General features: G+C 47.2%; 1 protein-coding gene across 1 annotated transcript; it reads left to right on the top strand.

Moving 5' to 3' along the window:
* The first annotated feature begins 459 nt into the window (after positions 1-459).
* LOC122031742 (ankyrin repeat-containing protein At5g02620-like) lies at positions 460-4,175 on the top strand. The gene is made up of 4 exons (XM_042590859.1): positions 460-910; positions 1,052-1,556; positions 2,170-2,579; positions 2,829-4,175. The coding sequence occupies exons 2-4, from the start codon at positions 1,148-1,150 to the stop codon at positions 3,690-3,692; spliced, it is 1,683 nt and encodes a 560-aa protein (XP_042446793.1). The 5' UTR covers positions 460-910; positions 1,052-1,147; the 3' UTR covers positions 3,693-4,175.
* Positions 4,176-16,176: the final 12,001 nt, after the last annotated feature.

The raw sequence follows: 16,176 nt of genomic DNA, 5'->3' as shown, positions 1-16,176 counted from the left end.
GCCACTTAGAGTTGTATTTTTTTTAAAATGCCCTTCAAACTTTTCATAGAAAAATTTTCTTAAGCTAGGGGTGTCTGTCTGGTGGATTCAAACAAAATTAAATTAGATCACACTAAAATTTTCTATATTGAATGTTTAAGGAATAATCTAGTGAATAAACTTGTTAATTTATATAATATAACCTGTGTCTTATATTATCATGTCACAATAGTTTAAGGGATCATTTTAAGAATTTGGAAACAATAGGAAGGTACTTGAGAAAAACCACTATAATTGTGGGAAGAGAGTGTAAAATGAAATTCCCTCTAATTCGAGGTACCCAAAAGGTTAAACTTTTGTTTTGTTTACCAAATTGTCGATCGAGAATGGTCATAAAATAATATTTTATTTTCCTAAAATTGTCCCAATCGGTACGCGCCATTAAATAGTCAACGCGCAGCCTTCATAATGGAACGGTCTCCTCTTTCTCTGCTGCTCTCACTGGAGACCCAATTTTAATCGTTCGCTGGCGTTGTTCGTAGTCTTGTTCCCTCTTTCATGGTGATTACGATAGCCGCCATCGTTTGAGCTATCTACCTTCCACCCACTGAGAACCAGATCATCCCCCAGTTTTTCTTTTTGGTGCTTTTAGCAAAGTGTTGACACGGACACCAACCGCAGCCATGAGGATGCATACGCGCACAATCCTTGCGCGCAGAGCAGTCGTTTAGCGCATTCACACAAGGGCAAGTGGATCGATACGCGAACACTTCTTTAGTCGTCGGAGTTTCCGGGGAAAGAAAGGGTTTTTGATTCTCCGCAGCAGCGAGCATCTGATGCGTCGAGTTTCTGAACGCCTATAGGAGAGTCTCCGATTCTTTCTGCTAGAGATCCATGGAAAGCGCTGGTTGTTGTGATTTTACATGTAAAGGTATCTCCTTTATCTGAAAACTAGAAAAAAAAATCTGCTAGTTTCTCGGAAAATTTTGGGAGGTTTTTGGTATTGTGATTGCTTGATTGGCTATCTGGAACAAAGGAGGAATTTTGGTTTGATTTGGGGCTTCCTCTGTAGTGACCTAGGTTTTTCCCTTTCATGGTTGAGACTGGATTCTGTGCTTAAGAGATAGTAGGACGGCATACTCTATTTCTAAATAGTTCAGCTTTGGCAATGGAGAAACAACCAAGAATCGGAGCACTGGAGAAGTTGCAGAGCCTCCGGAGCTTTCGCATGGACAAGCAAAAAAGCTTTCGTTTGGGAGACAGACAGCGAAGCTTCAAAGAAAGGAAGAACAAGGATAGCCCCGGAAAACGAGGGGATCTGGATCTCCACCTCGCTGCTAGGGCTGGCAACGCATTGCATGTGCAGATGATACTCTCGGAGTGCAGTGAGGAGCAGACGAAGGAGTTGATCTACAAGCAGAACCAGGACGGTGAGACTGCGTTGTATGTTGCTGCAGAAAAGGGTCATGTGGAGGTTGTTAGGGAAATATTGAAGGTCTCAGACATTCAATCAGCTGGCATCAAGGCCAACAGCAGCTATGATTCATTTCATATTGCTGCTAAGCAGGGACATCTTGGTAAGCACTGTTATCACTGATGAACTCTTTTTTTTCCACCCTTTTTTCTTTCCAACAAATTATCTTGGCTGGCAAATTATTATTCATTGAATGTGATTTTGTGCTACCTTAAGTTGTGTCATAGATTGATCTTGTTTCATTGGCATTTGGATTTTGAAGTAATGAAGAGAAGGATATGCTCTTGTTTTCTTTTTTTTTCATTGCTGACCATAAGTATCTTTTTTTCAAGAGATGATTGCTGCTAAGTAATGGAGATAGCACCATTATTACAACTATGAGTTGGATAACCTAATGCTTATCATTCGTATTCTTGTTTATGCCTCTCAAAAACCTGAACTCAAGTTCTGATTTGTTTATGTTACTCACTGAGATTCTAGTTTGCACGCAAAAGGAAGAGTATGGTTTTTTCTAGAATCACTGTATAAGTTGAAATGTTGCGTTACAGGGTAGCCTAGAGATCTTCCTTCATTCCTCTTAAATTTTCTTGACGGATTGGTCGTTTTCCTTTATCTCAGTTTTTTTAGTTTACTGCTTGTCGAACCTTTTTGTGAGTTGCCTTTTATTGATTATTTGTGGACTTATTTGTTTTCCTTTTCTTTGATGGCAAATGCAGAAGTTTTGAGGGATCTCTTGCAGTGTTTCCCCGCACTAGCCATGACCACAAATTCACTGACTTCCACAGCCTTCGACACTGCCGCAACTCAAGGACATGTTGATATTGTTAATCTGCTGCTAGAAACTGATGCAAGCCTTGCTAAGATTGCGAGGAATAATGGGAAAACAGCCTTACATTCTGCAGCAAGATTTGGACATGTTGATGTGGTAAAGGCCATCCTAGAAAAAGATCCTACCATCGGTTTGAGGACTGATAAGAAGGGGCAGACAGCATTTCACATGGCTGTGAAGGGCCAAAATGTTGAAATCTTAATGGCATTGCTGGAGCCTGATAAATCAATAGTCAATTTGGAAGATAGTAAGGGAAATAGACCTTTGCACATGGCTACAAGGAAGGGCAACCCAAAGGCAAGTTATAGTATGCTCTACTCAATTTCTGCTTTCGGTTGCACCTGTTCCCCTGTCTTACATGCCTGTTGCTCTATGTTTTTGAATATGCCATCTTCGAGCATGTTCTTCAGTTGCAGCAACCTTATAGTGGAACTACTTTATCTCATCAATTTTTTTTTGAATAGTTGATTTCTCATCTTTTCAGCAGGCTTTACCATTCCTAGTCGATGGATCATGAATATTTTTTTTATCCATTTGTAATTGCAGATTGTGCAAGCCTTGCTACAAGTTGAAGGGGTTGAGGTAAATGCAGTGAATAAAGCAGGTGAAACTGCCCTCAGCATTGCTGAAAAGTTGTCAAATGAAGATATTGCTGCTATTCTGAGAGAATTTGGTGCAGTTGTTGCTAAAGAACCAGCAAATACAGCAACGGCTGCGAAGCAACTGAAGCAAACAGTCAGCGACATAAAACACGATGTTCAATTTCAACTCAAACAAACCCGTCAAACCGAAATGAAGGTGCAGAAGATCAAAAAGAGGCTTAAGAAGCTGCACCTTGGAGGTCTCAATAACGCCATCAATTCCAACACTGTGGTTGCAGTTCTCATTGCCACTGTGGCGTTTGCAGCCATATTCCAACTGCCGGGCTCCTTTGTTTCAGATCCTGAAGAGGGCTTTACCCCTGGACAAGCCTACATTGCGGAAAGCGCAGCATTCATCATATTTTTAATCTCCGATTCTTTGGCTTTGTTCATCTCACTGGCTGTGGTAGTTGTTCAGACTTCCTTGATTGTCATTGAGCAGAAAGCGAAGATGAGGATGGTTTTTGTGATGAACAAATTGATGTGGCTGGCCTGCCTCTTCATATCGGTTTCCTTCATCTCTCTTACATATGTAGTCGTGGGAAAGCATGATTTGTGGTTGGCTTGGTCAACTATGGCGATTGGTGCTACAATTATGCTGACCACTTTGGGTTCAATGATTTACTTCGTAATTATTCACAGGATCGAAGAAAAGAACATGAGAAACATAAGAAGGAACTCGAGGAGCAGGTCTCACTCCTTGCCTATGTCAGTTGGCTCAGACTCAGAGTTACTGAATAGCGAGTACAAGAGGATGTATGCTCTTTAGAATGGATATATATGATCTATACTTGGATGCCTACACTTGAAGAGCTACCGAGAATCCTGACGCAGTTTTTATGCAGTCGGCAAGCTCCTGCTAGAGAACTTGCCAGCTACTTCTCACCATTGACATGGTGCAGTCGAGGGCTTAGTATGTGTTAACCTCTGTCGAAGGTCCATGTACCTGGTATTCAAAGAGTTTTCTGCTAGAGTTATTTTTAGTTCAAGATGCAGTCAATTCTGGCCGATGCCGGTCACCTACTCTGATGCATGTGCATCTTATCTATTCTTTGTAACGTCGGTTCATCGATGGAAAAACTCGACTTACACAATGCGTCAAAACTTTTTAAGATCGATAAATTTGCAGGTAACAAGTATCCCCCTTGTAGATATTCTCCATTTGTAAAGGAGAGTGGAAATTTGAGATCTTTGCCTGTTTTTAAGATACTAGAATTTCTCTAAATTTTCTTAAAAGAGAAATTTTATAAAACGGTGGATAGTAGAGACTTTCTATCTCCGTAGGTTCAGACCTTCTATCTCCTCAGTTTCAGAATCTTTTGCATCTCTTCTGTTCTCCTTAATACGAACACTTCACTAATGATCATTAAGAGTCTGGTCTTGTTCCAAAATTGAGTTCAACTGACAAATGCCATGGACAAATGATCAACAACTCTTAATTGCAGTCCAAATGCAGGTATTGAATCGACACCAAGTACTTTACACCGTTTGTTGCCCCAAGGGCATAGCCCTCGTCACAGGATAAATTGATAAAAATGGATGATCCTGTCCGAGAGTCGAGACGATGAACGCTGGGAGAACGTGATGCTCTTGTTGACCGTGCGTGGACTTCGACTAGGGCGAATCTACAACCACAACATCAGTGCTGAGCTAGGGAGGGGTTCATCAGCGATGACCCTCCGATGCTCAAGTCAGTCTCCGGCGATATGTAAGTAAGGAAGCGAAGAAGCAGAATAACAGTGTAGCTACAGTAGAAATTATGCATACCTCCGTTGAAGCTTGGTGCTCTTTATATAGGGTTACGGGGAACGTGCGTGCATGCTTTTCGAGGCATGCACGCTTCTCAAAGTTTTCCCTGAAAAGATGTGTCAGGAAAGTGTCTCTGACACCATACCTCAATGACCCGAGCATATTTCTGATATGACAGTAGAAGCTTTCGTCGCACGATCCTTTGCCCGACCATGCCATCAACTATGCCTTCTGTCGGTGGCACGAGTTCCCACAAGGATATCGGCTGATCCTCCTTTTGTCTGTTAGTGGGCCGAGCGGGATGGCTGCTCGGCCAGCTCTCAGCCGTCCGGGTGTCTGGTCCTTGGGCCGAGTGGGGTGGTCGCTCGGCCAACATTCCACTGTTCGAGCTCCGCTGTTGTGCCGAGATATATTTGAGTGTGACTGCTGGGTTGCGCTCCCGTTTCGCCGGTTCTGCGGTTCGACTTAAGTCCAAACGAGCTGGCCACTCGGCGTGTGCCTAGCCGACACATGGTTTTCTGAGCGTTGAAAGCTTGGTATGCCACCGAGTTGTGGTAACATCGGGTTGTATCGGCCTGACTATCCTTCCTCCCGGTCGGGCAAATGGGTTGTCCGATCGGTGAGCGATACAGGGGCGTTGACCACCTAGGCTTTGATTTCCACCGTGGCAACGACCCTCTAAGGGGTGGGCCCTTATCACCAGATCACATGCCTCCCCCTCAAGTCTAGTCGAAGGAGACTGCAAGTTCGACTGACTGGACAAAAAGAAGCATAGAGATCGGTTGGCCGATCGGCCATCATAGTGGTAGAACTCTGATCGGTTCGTCAAAGAGTATCGGTCGGCGCAGAGACCGATCCTTGTATCCTATCGGTGCTCCAAGTATTTGCACTCGGGCTTTCTCCTTCAGTATCATCGGACGTATGCGGTTAATGCTGATGTCACTAGAATCTTTTTGGAATTCGTGTAGATCACTGATAACCATGATTTTGCTATATTATTTTGAATCATAATGCATATTTTTATTGGTCTATTCATAACTTAATCTAACATTTACATCATATTTCATAATTGCATATAGTTTTGGACCTAATTGTAAATTAACTTTTTTTTCATGGTATTTGATGCTAATATTTGTTTATTATTTTGTAGGCATCAAAAGGGTCATGGACCCGATCAAATCAGACCGCATTTGGGCTCAAATCAAGGGCTTAACGAGGCGATCAAACCTTGGATCATTATGGATCGTCCATTGAAGATCAGAGAGATCTGAGCCATTCGTCGAGGATCTGGTCCATCCAAGCTACGAGGAAGCACATCACAGCCGTAGATGAAGATCTAAGGGTTTTGATCCAGATCCGAGATGATCCAGCCGTTGATCCAGCCCAAATCAATCTGGACCGTCCGATCAGATTGGGAGAGGTTTAAAAGCCTTGAGAAGCTACAATGTCGGGTGAGCTCGGCGTTTCTGTGACAATTGCTAATGTTCATCATCTCCGATGACCGCAGCTCCCATTCCCAACTTCTAGATATGAGAGCAGGTTTCTTCACCGACGGCGATTTTCGAGTTGCCGACGTCCATCTTCCGGTGATCAGAGAGTGCTAGTGGGAGGTTTCTCGGCGCGTCTTGGTTCTGTTCATCGCCGCGATCCTGTTCAAGGGAGTTTTCTTGACCAGCGATCTTCGCAATCAACAGATGCTTCAAGGGAGGTTTCTTGAGGTTTCTGAGTCTTTTCCGATCTCCATTCCACAGCAAAACTTGGACGATGTGGCCAGTCAATCCGGTTTGCAAATTCACAGAATCGAGCTCTGTTTTCTTCGGCCGATGGGATTGTCAGATGATTGTGAGCTTTAAGGGAAGTTCCTTGGAGTTGTGATCATTCCCTGGTGATAGTTGGAAGCTCGTTATTGTTTGTTGGATGTTGGAGGGGAGGTTTCCAAAGACATATCTGCTTTACAGCAGAGTGTTGAGGTTTGAGCTTGGATTTGGTTGTGGAATGTTTAGGGTTTATGTTTTCTTTTGAATCGTTCATGAATTTGCTTAGATCTGAAGATCTGATAGATAGCTTACACTTTAATCTTTGAATTTCCTTCCTTATTTCAGTCTTGTTTGAATTTTCTTCGCAAACCCATATCTGATGTCTTTCCTGTATTCTGATTTTATTAATGTGTTGCAATCAGGATTTTGATAAGAAATTGCATTTTAGATTCTGTTTTGAATTAGAATTTCTGTTAACACAAGCTTGTTTAGTTTTGGTAATTTAGTTAGTTAATTCTTGTTCTTTACATTAGATTTGTGGTATCCGAGATGGAGTTTCAATGTTGAATGATTAACTTGAAATTCGGATTATTTACCTCAGTTGTATGTTAATGATCATGTGTGAGAATGGATAATTTGTTAGTTGAAATACTTGAGTTAAAGTTGATAGATTGATGCTAATTTGATGAAATGGAGGTGATAATGTTTAGAGGAGATCAAGCTTACTTGAATCTATCCTTGATCTCATTAATAGAATTCAATTTGAATCAATACTAGAATTTGCACACATTAATTAGTTATCCTTGGAAAAATACGACTTGGGACTCGTTACTACAACACTTATATTAATTTTAATGAGTTTCAATTTTTATTAATTTGGAGTGCCACATGATATGTTAAAAGGCCGACACCAATCACCCCCGTAGATCACCCCCGTTAAGGCCGAGCACGCGCCCATTAAATGCGAGCCATTGAGGGAATGGCACACGTCGCGGCCGTAGTCGCCGCACGTCCGAAGTGACATGCTCTGACGCGACGTCTGGCGGTTTGAATTTGACGATTGGATCTGCGTCTGGGGTTTTACGCCCTAGATCCGACGGTGCTATTTGATCGAGCCTAGGGATGTAAATGAACCAAATGGTTCGCGAGCTATTCGACGTTCGATTCGGTAAAAAGTTCGTTCGAGTTCGTTCATTTATCTTATCGAGCGGAGCTCGAGCTCGATTTCGAACTCGACAGTTTTATCGAGCCGAGCTCGAGCTTAAGGATATTCGGCTTGTGAGCTCGCGAACATGTTCGTTTATAGGCTCGCGAGCCAAAAAAATGAGCCTTAAAACGAGACTTAAACCGAGCCTTAAATCGAGCCAAAAAATGAGCTCTAAAACGAGTCAAAAAAACGAGCTCTAAAATGAGCCTTAAAATGAGCTTTAAAATGAGCCAAAAAATGAGCTCTAAAACAAGCCAAAAACGAGCTCTAAATGAGCCCGAGCTCGCTTAACAAGTTAGGCTCATTAACTTTGATAATCTAGCTAATAACGAGCCGAGCTCGAACTATTCGCGAGCTTGATAAAAGCTCGATTCGAGCTCGAGCCGAGCTCGAGCTCGAATATAACTTAAACGAGCCGAGCTCAAGCCTAATATTGTTCGGCTCAGTTCGGCTCATTTACATCCCTAGACGAGCCGAAGGCTTATAGCCTCACAGAGTTCCCTTCCCCCTTTACCTTTGCGTTTTACTCGTGTCTGGCGATTTCTGTGCGATCAGTGCTCCGACGACTTCCGTCTTCTTCTGCGGCGATCTTTTCTGCTCTTTCTGTAAACTCTCTTCAATCTTTTTTGCAGTTCTTTTGGATCCTCGCCTCTTTTCCGCGCTCCCTGTGCTTTCTGTTCATCTCCGTTTCTGTCGAAGTCCGGTTTTCTTGTTTTCCGACAATGGCTAGTTTTTCTCGGTCATCTGACCCCGCTCCTGGTCTCTCGTACAGTACCATGGAGACTAGATTTGATATGGGCGACGCTGAGAACCTTAGAAATGTCTTTGATATCCCCTTTGATCATGATATAATCTTAGTCTCCCCGTACGATCGGCCAAATAACCCATCGACTGGCACTATCTGTCTTTTCCGAGACCAATTTGTGGCCAATCTTCGATTCCCAATCCACCCCTTCATCATCGAGGTTTGTAACTATTTTTGTGTTCCCCTTCCGCAACTCGTACCAAATTCTTTTTGTTTGCTGTGCGACGTCGTAGTTTTGTTTCAGCTGCACGACATTCCCTTGACCCTGCACGCCTTCCATTATTTTTACTATCCCAAGCAGACTGAGCTAGGGACTTTCCTCTTTCAGTCGCGGGTCGGGTTGGTCTTTTTTGACAAGATGCCTACTTCCAATAAGCATTGGAAGGAGTATTTTTTTTCTTTTTGCATCTTCCCGAGCGACCCTGCTACCGAACGCGCTGGTAGGTCGGCTTGCATCCTCAGCCTGATCTGAAGAAGTACAAGAGCCAGCCAGACTACCTTCATGCAGTGATCATGCTGGCCGACCAGAAATATAACATTCATAAGCTGCTGGTGGAAGGTGTCATGTATATCTTCGGCCTGAGTCCGATCCGAGCCCGACTCCCGCGCGGCTTAGGTAAGAAACTTCTTGGGCCCTTTCCTTTGAGTCTAACTGATTTCCTTTTTTCCTTTTGCAGACCAAATCATGATGCGAGCACGGGTGGACGACTATAGCAAGTTGAAAGATGCCAAGGTTGAAGCGATCGCTGCAAAGGAGTTGGCGAGTCTCGGCTTGAGTCAGTCGGCTCCCACGAGGGCACACCTACTGGGGAGATGCCCACTGTGGGCGAAGGCACCACCGACCAGACGACCGGTATTGAAGCGGCTGGTGTCCCGCTCCCAACACCTGAAGCACAGCCCGTCACTTGGACCAGAGGCTCCGAGTCTTCCGATGATGAAGTGCCACTTACTAGGTGCAAGAGGCATCGCATGGACAATCCATCCCGCTTTGCCACCTTGGCTGTGGGTGCCGCCGAGCGGGTTGACACTTCTTCTCTCGTGACCCTCACTGCAACGACAGAAGTTACTTCATTCGACCGGACCCCGTCTCTGGCTGAGCTGCCATCAGAGGCCGTTGCTGCCTAGCCAGTCGCATGTCTGCCGCCGACCCGACGGAGACCATTACGGTCTTGGATCGATCCTGCGTCCACTGTCGCACCGTCTTGTCCGGTGGCCTCCTCCCAATCAGACCCGAGCGGCCGACGATCCGTGACAGCGGTCCTAAACCTCCCGACAGAGGACTACCTCGAGCAGTGCGTCCGTTCGAATATCCCCGAGAACAAGATTCTGATCCGCGGGCCACTTGCCGGTCTTTGGGAGGAAGTGAGGGCCTGAGTGACAACGATGCCACCAAGGGTGCTCGGCAACAGCCACCTGCAGATGTCCACTGGGGTACGTATTTCACCAATTCATAATTTACCTCCGATCGGCGCTTAACATTTGTGTGTTTATTTGCAGTACTGGGTAGAGAGTGTGGCCATGTGCCAGCGGCTCGCCTTCGTGGAGGACGAGCTGAAGAAGCTCAAGATCTTGGGCGGTGCCTCTTCCTCCTAGGGGCCACCGATCACCGAGTTAAAGGCCGATCTGGAGAAGGCCTAGAAGCTTCTCGAGGCCAAGGAGAAGAAGTCCGCCAATCAGGAAGTTCGGCTGGGCCAAATCGAGGCGTAGGTGAAGACTTATGATAAAAAGATCGATCTGGCCACGATAAGGAAGAAACAAGCCATCGCCGATCTGGAGCTAAAGAACCAAGAGGCTCGACAACTCTCCCAGAAGCTCAAAGAAGCCGAGGACTATCTGATCACCGAGCAGGCTGCCGCATGGCTAGAGAAGCTTCTCTGAAGGGGTAGCTTAAAGACGCTGAGGACGCCCTGGAGGCCTCCCGCTCGGCCTAGCGAGCTACCAGGAAGCTGAGCCGGCTAGGCTCGAGGCGCTGAAGCAAGCTTACCTCCGCTCGGACTAGTTCACCGACAAGGTTGTCCAGCGGATCGTCTGCGTCTTCGAGCTGGCCATCAACGGGACGCTTCAACAGCTCAAGACGGACGACCACCTTCCCTCCGAGACGACGGACAACATCATTAGTCGCATCAAATTGAACGACTCGATGCCTGATGATGTTTTTGATTATATAGAGTGAGGTCGAGTGTCCGTCTTGTAGAAATTTTTGAAGTCTTATTGTATGTACGTCGATCGGCGATCCTTCCTTTTGATTAATGAATTGTCTATCTGCTCAGTGAGCTTTCTCTTAAAAATGTCTCGTTTGTTTGCATGTTTGGCCCTGATCCTTTCGTTCGGCTATAGTCATCGTCTATCTTTATGATCTATGCCCTTTTGGATTTAAGGTCGCCACTCGACCATCGATGGAGACCTGGGTTTAACGTCGTCGCTCGACGATTTGATGAAGTCTTGGGTTTAAGGTCGCCGCTCGACCATCGATGGAGACATGAGTTTAACGTCACCGCTCGATGATTTGACGAAGACTTGGGTTTAAGGTCGCCACTCGACCATCGATGGAGACATGGGTTTAACGTCGTCGCTCAACGATTTGACGAAGACTTGGGTTTAAGGTTGCCACTCGACCGTCGATGGAGACAGGGGTTTAACGTCGCCGCTCGACGATTTGATGAAGACTTGGGTTTATGGTCGTCGCTCGACCATCGATGAAGACAAGGGTTTAACGTCGCGGCTCGACGATTTGACGAAGACTTGGGTTTAAGGTCGCTACTCGATCGTCGATGGAGACAGGGGTTTAACGTCGCCGCTTAACGATTTATTGTACCATTCGGCACAGGTTCCAGATTTGTTGTACTGCCGTCCATCCTCATCTTCTAAGTAATAGGCGCCCGAATGGAGCTTCTCCCTGACCTTGAAGGGTCCAGCCCACGGGGCTTCTAGCTTGGTGACGTCGCCGATTGGCTTTACTTTCTTCTATACAGATTGTCGACCTGGAACGACCTCGGGATCACCCTCCGATTATAGTTCTGCTTCATCCTCTGGCGGTAGGCCATCAACCAGCCGACGACTTTTGCACGAGCTTCGCCCACTAAGTCTAGTTCCAGAAGCCTCCGCTCGGAGTTGTCCTCGTCGTAGTATTGTATCCGATCGGATTCAACTCCGACTTCGACGAGGATAACTGCTTCGCCACCATACACCAGGTGGAAAGGGGTTGCCCCAGTCCCTTCTTTAGGAGTCGTGTGGAGTGCCCACAGTACGCTGGGGAGCTCATCGACCTAGCTACCTCCCATATGATCGAGCCGAGCGCGCAGGACTTGGAGGATTTCCCTATTGGCGACCTCTACTTGCTTGTTGCTTTGAGGGTAGTCCACTGAGGTGAATGCTTGCTGAATGTCATATCCTTCGCACCATTCTTTGAGTCCCTGACCGGCAAACTGTCTTTCGTTATCTAAGACGAGCCGGTGCGGGATGCCAAACCGACAGATGATATGCTGCCAGATGAACTTCATGACCATCTGTTCAGTTATTCTCATCAGTGGCTCGGCTTTGACCCATTTGGATAAGTAATCTACTGCGACGAGAAGGAACTTGCACTGTCCTGTCGCCATGGGGAATGACCCAACAATGTCCATGCCCCACTGGTTAATCGGGCAAGAGACCATGGACGCTTTCATCTCCTCGGTCGGTTGATGTAAGAGGTTATGATACTTCTGACAGGACAAACAGGTGGCCACCGTCCGGGTGGCATCCTCTTGGAGGGTCGACCAGAAGTATCCAGCCAATAGAATCTTTCTTGCCTGTGAGCGACCGCCCCAGATGTTCTCCGTAGGACCCTTGATGTACCTCCCGCAGTATGTAATTGGCGTCCTCCAATCCGATGCACTTAAGTAGAGGCCTAGAGAAGGCTTTCTTGTAGAGTTGGTCCCCGATCAGGGTGAACCAACCAGCCCTTTTCTTCAAAAGGCGGGCCTCCTCCCGATCGGACGGTGTGACTCCAGACCGCAAAAACTCTGACACTGCCGACCTCCAGTCATTTGGGAAGGTAAGCCCCTCCATCTGATCGATATTAGCCACTAGGGATACCTGCTCGATCGGCTGTGCTATGACGATAGGCGATAACGAGCTGACTAATTTGGCCAGCTCATCGGTGGTCTGGTTCTCCGACTGAGGGATCTTTTGTATGATGACTTCCTGAAAGTTGACTTTTAGTTTTTTGAAGGCATCGACGTAGAGCTTAAGTCGCGTGTTACTTATCTCGAATGTCCCAGCCAGCTACTGAGCGGCCAATTAGGAGTCCGAGTGGATGAGGACCTTGATGGCTCCGACGTGCTGGGCAGCTTACAGACCGACTATGAGCGCCTCGTATTCGGCTTCATTGTTTGTTGCCCTATAGTCTAGTCGAACGGACAGCTGCATCCGTTCCTCTTGGGGGGAGATGAGCAATATGCCGATCCCGCTCCCCTGTTGAGTAGACGAGTCATCCGCATATATCTTCCAAACGGCTTCCGACCCAGGATTCTGTACCTCAGTGACGAAATCCGCCAAGGCTTCCGCTTTGATGGCTGTTCGGGGCTAGTACTGGATGTCGAACTCGCTGAGCTCTGTTGTCTATTTGATAAGTCATCCGAATGCTTTTGGATTAAGGAGGAATCTCCCCAAAGAGCTGTTGGTCATCACGATGATGGAATGCGCGAGGAAGTATGGGCGGAGCCTCCGAATGGCGAGAACTAACGCATAAGCCAACTTCTCGAGACCGGTGTAGCGAGATTCAACGCCTTTCAATATATGACTTAAGAAATACACTGGTTGTTCCTTGCCGTTCTGCCTAACCATCGCCGAGCCAACCGCATGCTTGGTTGAGGAGAGATAAATTCGGAGTGGTTCGCCGACAATTGGCTTAGCTAGCACAGGTAATGAGTTAAGGTATTCCTTAAGCTCTTCGAATGCTCAGTCGCACTCCTGGTCCCATTGAAACTTAGTGGCTCGACGCAATATCTTGAAGAATGGTAAACTCCGATCAGATGATTTGGAGATGAACCGAGACAACGCTGTTATCCGACCGGTGGGACGTTGGACTTCCTTCAAATTTCTTGGCGGCAGCATGCCTTGTAGCACTTTTACTTTGCTAGGATTTGCCTCGATGCCCCACTCAGTGATGATGTAGCCCAGGAATCACCCACTCTTTGCGCCGAACAGACACTTGTTAGGATTCAGTTTGATTCCGTATGTCCTGAGTGTCTGGTAGGTCTCCTTGATATCTGCACATAGGTTAGCCGCTTAGAGAGTTTTGATTAATATGTCGTCGACGTATACCTCCATGTTACGGCCGATCTACCGTCGGAACACCTTATTCATCAACCTTTGATAAGTGGCTCCGACGTTCTTTAGTCTGAACGGTATGATATTATAACAATACGTTTCGTCGGTCGTAATGAAGCTGACCTTTTCCTGATCTTCTCGGGCGAGCGACACTTGGTGGTACCCTTGATACGTGTCTAGCATGCATATCAGCTCGCACCTAGCGGTGGAGTCGACCATTTGATCAATCCAAGGCAGTGGATAGAAGCCCTTCGGGCATGCTTTGCTGAGGTCCCGGAAGTCAATGCAGACTCGCCACTTGTTACCCAGTTTCGAGACCAACACCACGTTTGCGAGCCAACTTGAAAACTGCATTTCCCGTATGTGGCCAGCCTCCAACAACTTCTCTGTTTCCGTCCGGATGATTAGGTTTTGCTCGGCGCTGAAGTGTCTCTTTTTCTGCTTTACAAGTTGAGCGTCTGGTCAGACGTGCAACTCGTGCCGCGCGACGCTTGAGGAGATCCCGGGAAACTCGTGCTTCGACCATGCGAATACATTGTGTTCTACTAGAGACACGGCTCCGCCTTCTGCTTTGCCTCCAGATCAGACACTATGAAAGTTGTTGCCTCCACTCGGTCGGGATGGACTTACACTTCCTCTCTCTCCTCATAAACTAGAGTAGGTGACTTTTCAGTGATGATGCTTACCTCTAGCCTGAGAGCCTTCCGAGTGGATATGGCCTCGGTCTTGACCATCTCAACATAGCAGTGCCGAGCGACTAGCTGGTCACCTCTGACTTCTCCCACCCGGTCGTTTACCGGGAACTTATCTTTTGACAGTAGGTTGACACTACCGCTCGGAAATCATTGAGGGCCGGTCAACCTAAGATGATGTTGTAGGCTGAGGGGGCGTCTACCACAATGAAGTTTATGGTTTTGGTCCTCCTGAGTGGTTCCTCTTCGAGCAATATGGCCAACCTAGTCTGGCCGATCGACAAGATCTCGTTGCCCATGAATCCGTACAATGGGGTCGTCATCGGCAGTAGCTTGCCTTGGTCGATCTGGAGCTGATCGAAAGCCTTCTTGAACATTATATTCACCGAGCTCCCTATGTCAATAAAAATTCGGTGGATAGTATAGTTAGCGACTACCACTCGGATGATGAGGGCATCATCATGAGGGACTTCCACTCCCTCGAGGTCTTGGGGCCCGAAGCTGATCTCAGGTCCACTTGTCGTTTCTCGGTTGTAGCCTACTGCATGTATCTCCAATCGGCAAGCGTATGACTTCCTGGCTCGGTTAGAGTCACCGTTGGCCGGCCCACCGGTGATGATGTTTATTTCTCCTCGAGCGGTATTGCTTCTATTTTCCTCCTCCTGAGTAGATGACCTGTTTTGTTCGCGAGAGGCTAGGGGATGGTCGATGTTGGACTGCTAATGGTGGCGCTGTCGCTCGACTGATCTTCTTGCACCCTCCTACCATCCGGCGGATTGATGCTTGTGCCGCTAGTCAGGAAAGGGCGATCGGCGACGATCGCCCCTTGCGGATGGCCGGGCGATCGGTGTCAGGCCGCGACAGTCACGTGTGTTGTGTGACGCCGACTGGTGGAAGGAGCAAAACATGGGCATTCATACCTTGCCTTTCGATGTCTTTGGTCGGTCAGAAGCAACATGCTGTACGACATGTGATCTCGTTTCCTGGCGAGGCCGACCTTCGGCTCTTGGCCCTTTCGACAGTTGGTGGCTGCTCGGTGGTTGTCGTTCGGTCGGCACCGAGGGCTCGGCTAGTGCCTCCTTCCTTCTCGTTGTCTGGGCCTCCTCCACATTTATATACTCATTAGCCTTATTGAGCATGTGGTCGTAGTCGCGGGGCGGCTTCCTGATGAGCAACCGGAAGAAGTCTCCCTCGACGAGCCCCTAGGTGAAGACATTCATCATGGTCTCAGATGAGACCGAAGGGATATCCATAGCTACCCGATTAAATCGTTGGATGTACGCCCGGAGAGCTTCTCTCGATCCTTGTTTCAAAGAAAATAAACTGACGCTCATTTTTTGGTAGCGCCTACTGCTCACGAAGTGGTGCAGGAAGGCCGTTCGGAAATCCTTGAAGCTCTGTATTGATCCATCCGGCAGTCTTCTGAACCAGCGTTGTGCCGAGCCGGAGAGTGTGGTGAGGAATACCCTACACTTCACCCCATCTGTGTATTAGTGAAGTGTAGTTGCGTTATTGAACTTGCTCAAATGATCGTCCAGATCGGTCGATCCGTTATACTCTTCGATCGTCAGCGGAGTATAGTGCCTCGGCAACGGGTCCTGGAATATTGCTTCGGAGAACTGCGATTGATCTGCTCGGGGGGTGCGTCGCCTCGCGGCGCTTTACCTTTTTGGGCATCCCGAACGGGCGCTTCATCTGCAGAAGATCCCCGCTCTTGATTCACCTGTGCGATT

The sequence above is a fragment of the Zingiber officinale genome, chromosome 11A, assembly GCF_018446385.1.
Source record: "Zingiber officinale cultivar Zhangliang chromosome 11A, Zo_v1.1, whole genome shotgun sequence".
In the NCBI taxonomy this organism is placed as follows: domain Eukaryota; kingdom Viridiplantae; phylum Streptophyta; class Magnoliopsida; order Zingiberales; family Zingiberaceae; genus Zingiber; species Zingiber officinale.
The sequence above is the reverse complement of the archived record's forward strand: the minus strand, read 5'-3'. Positions and strand labels throughout refer to the sequence as shown.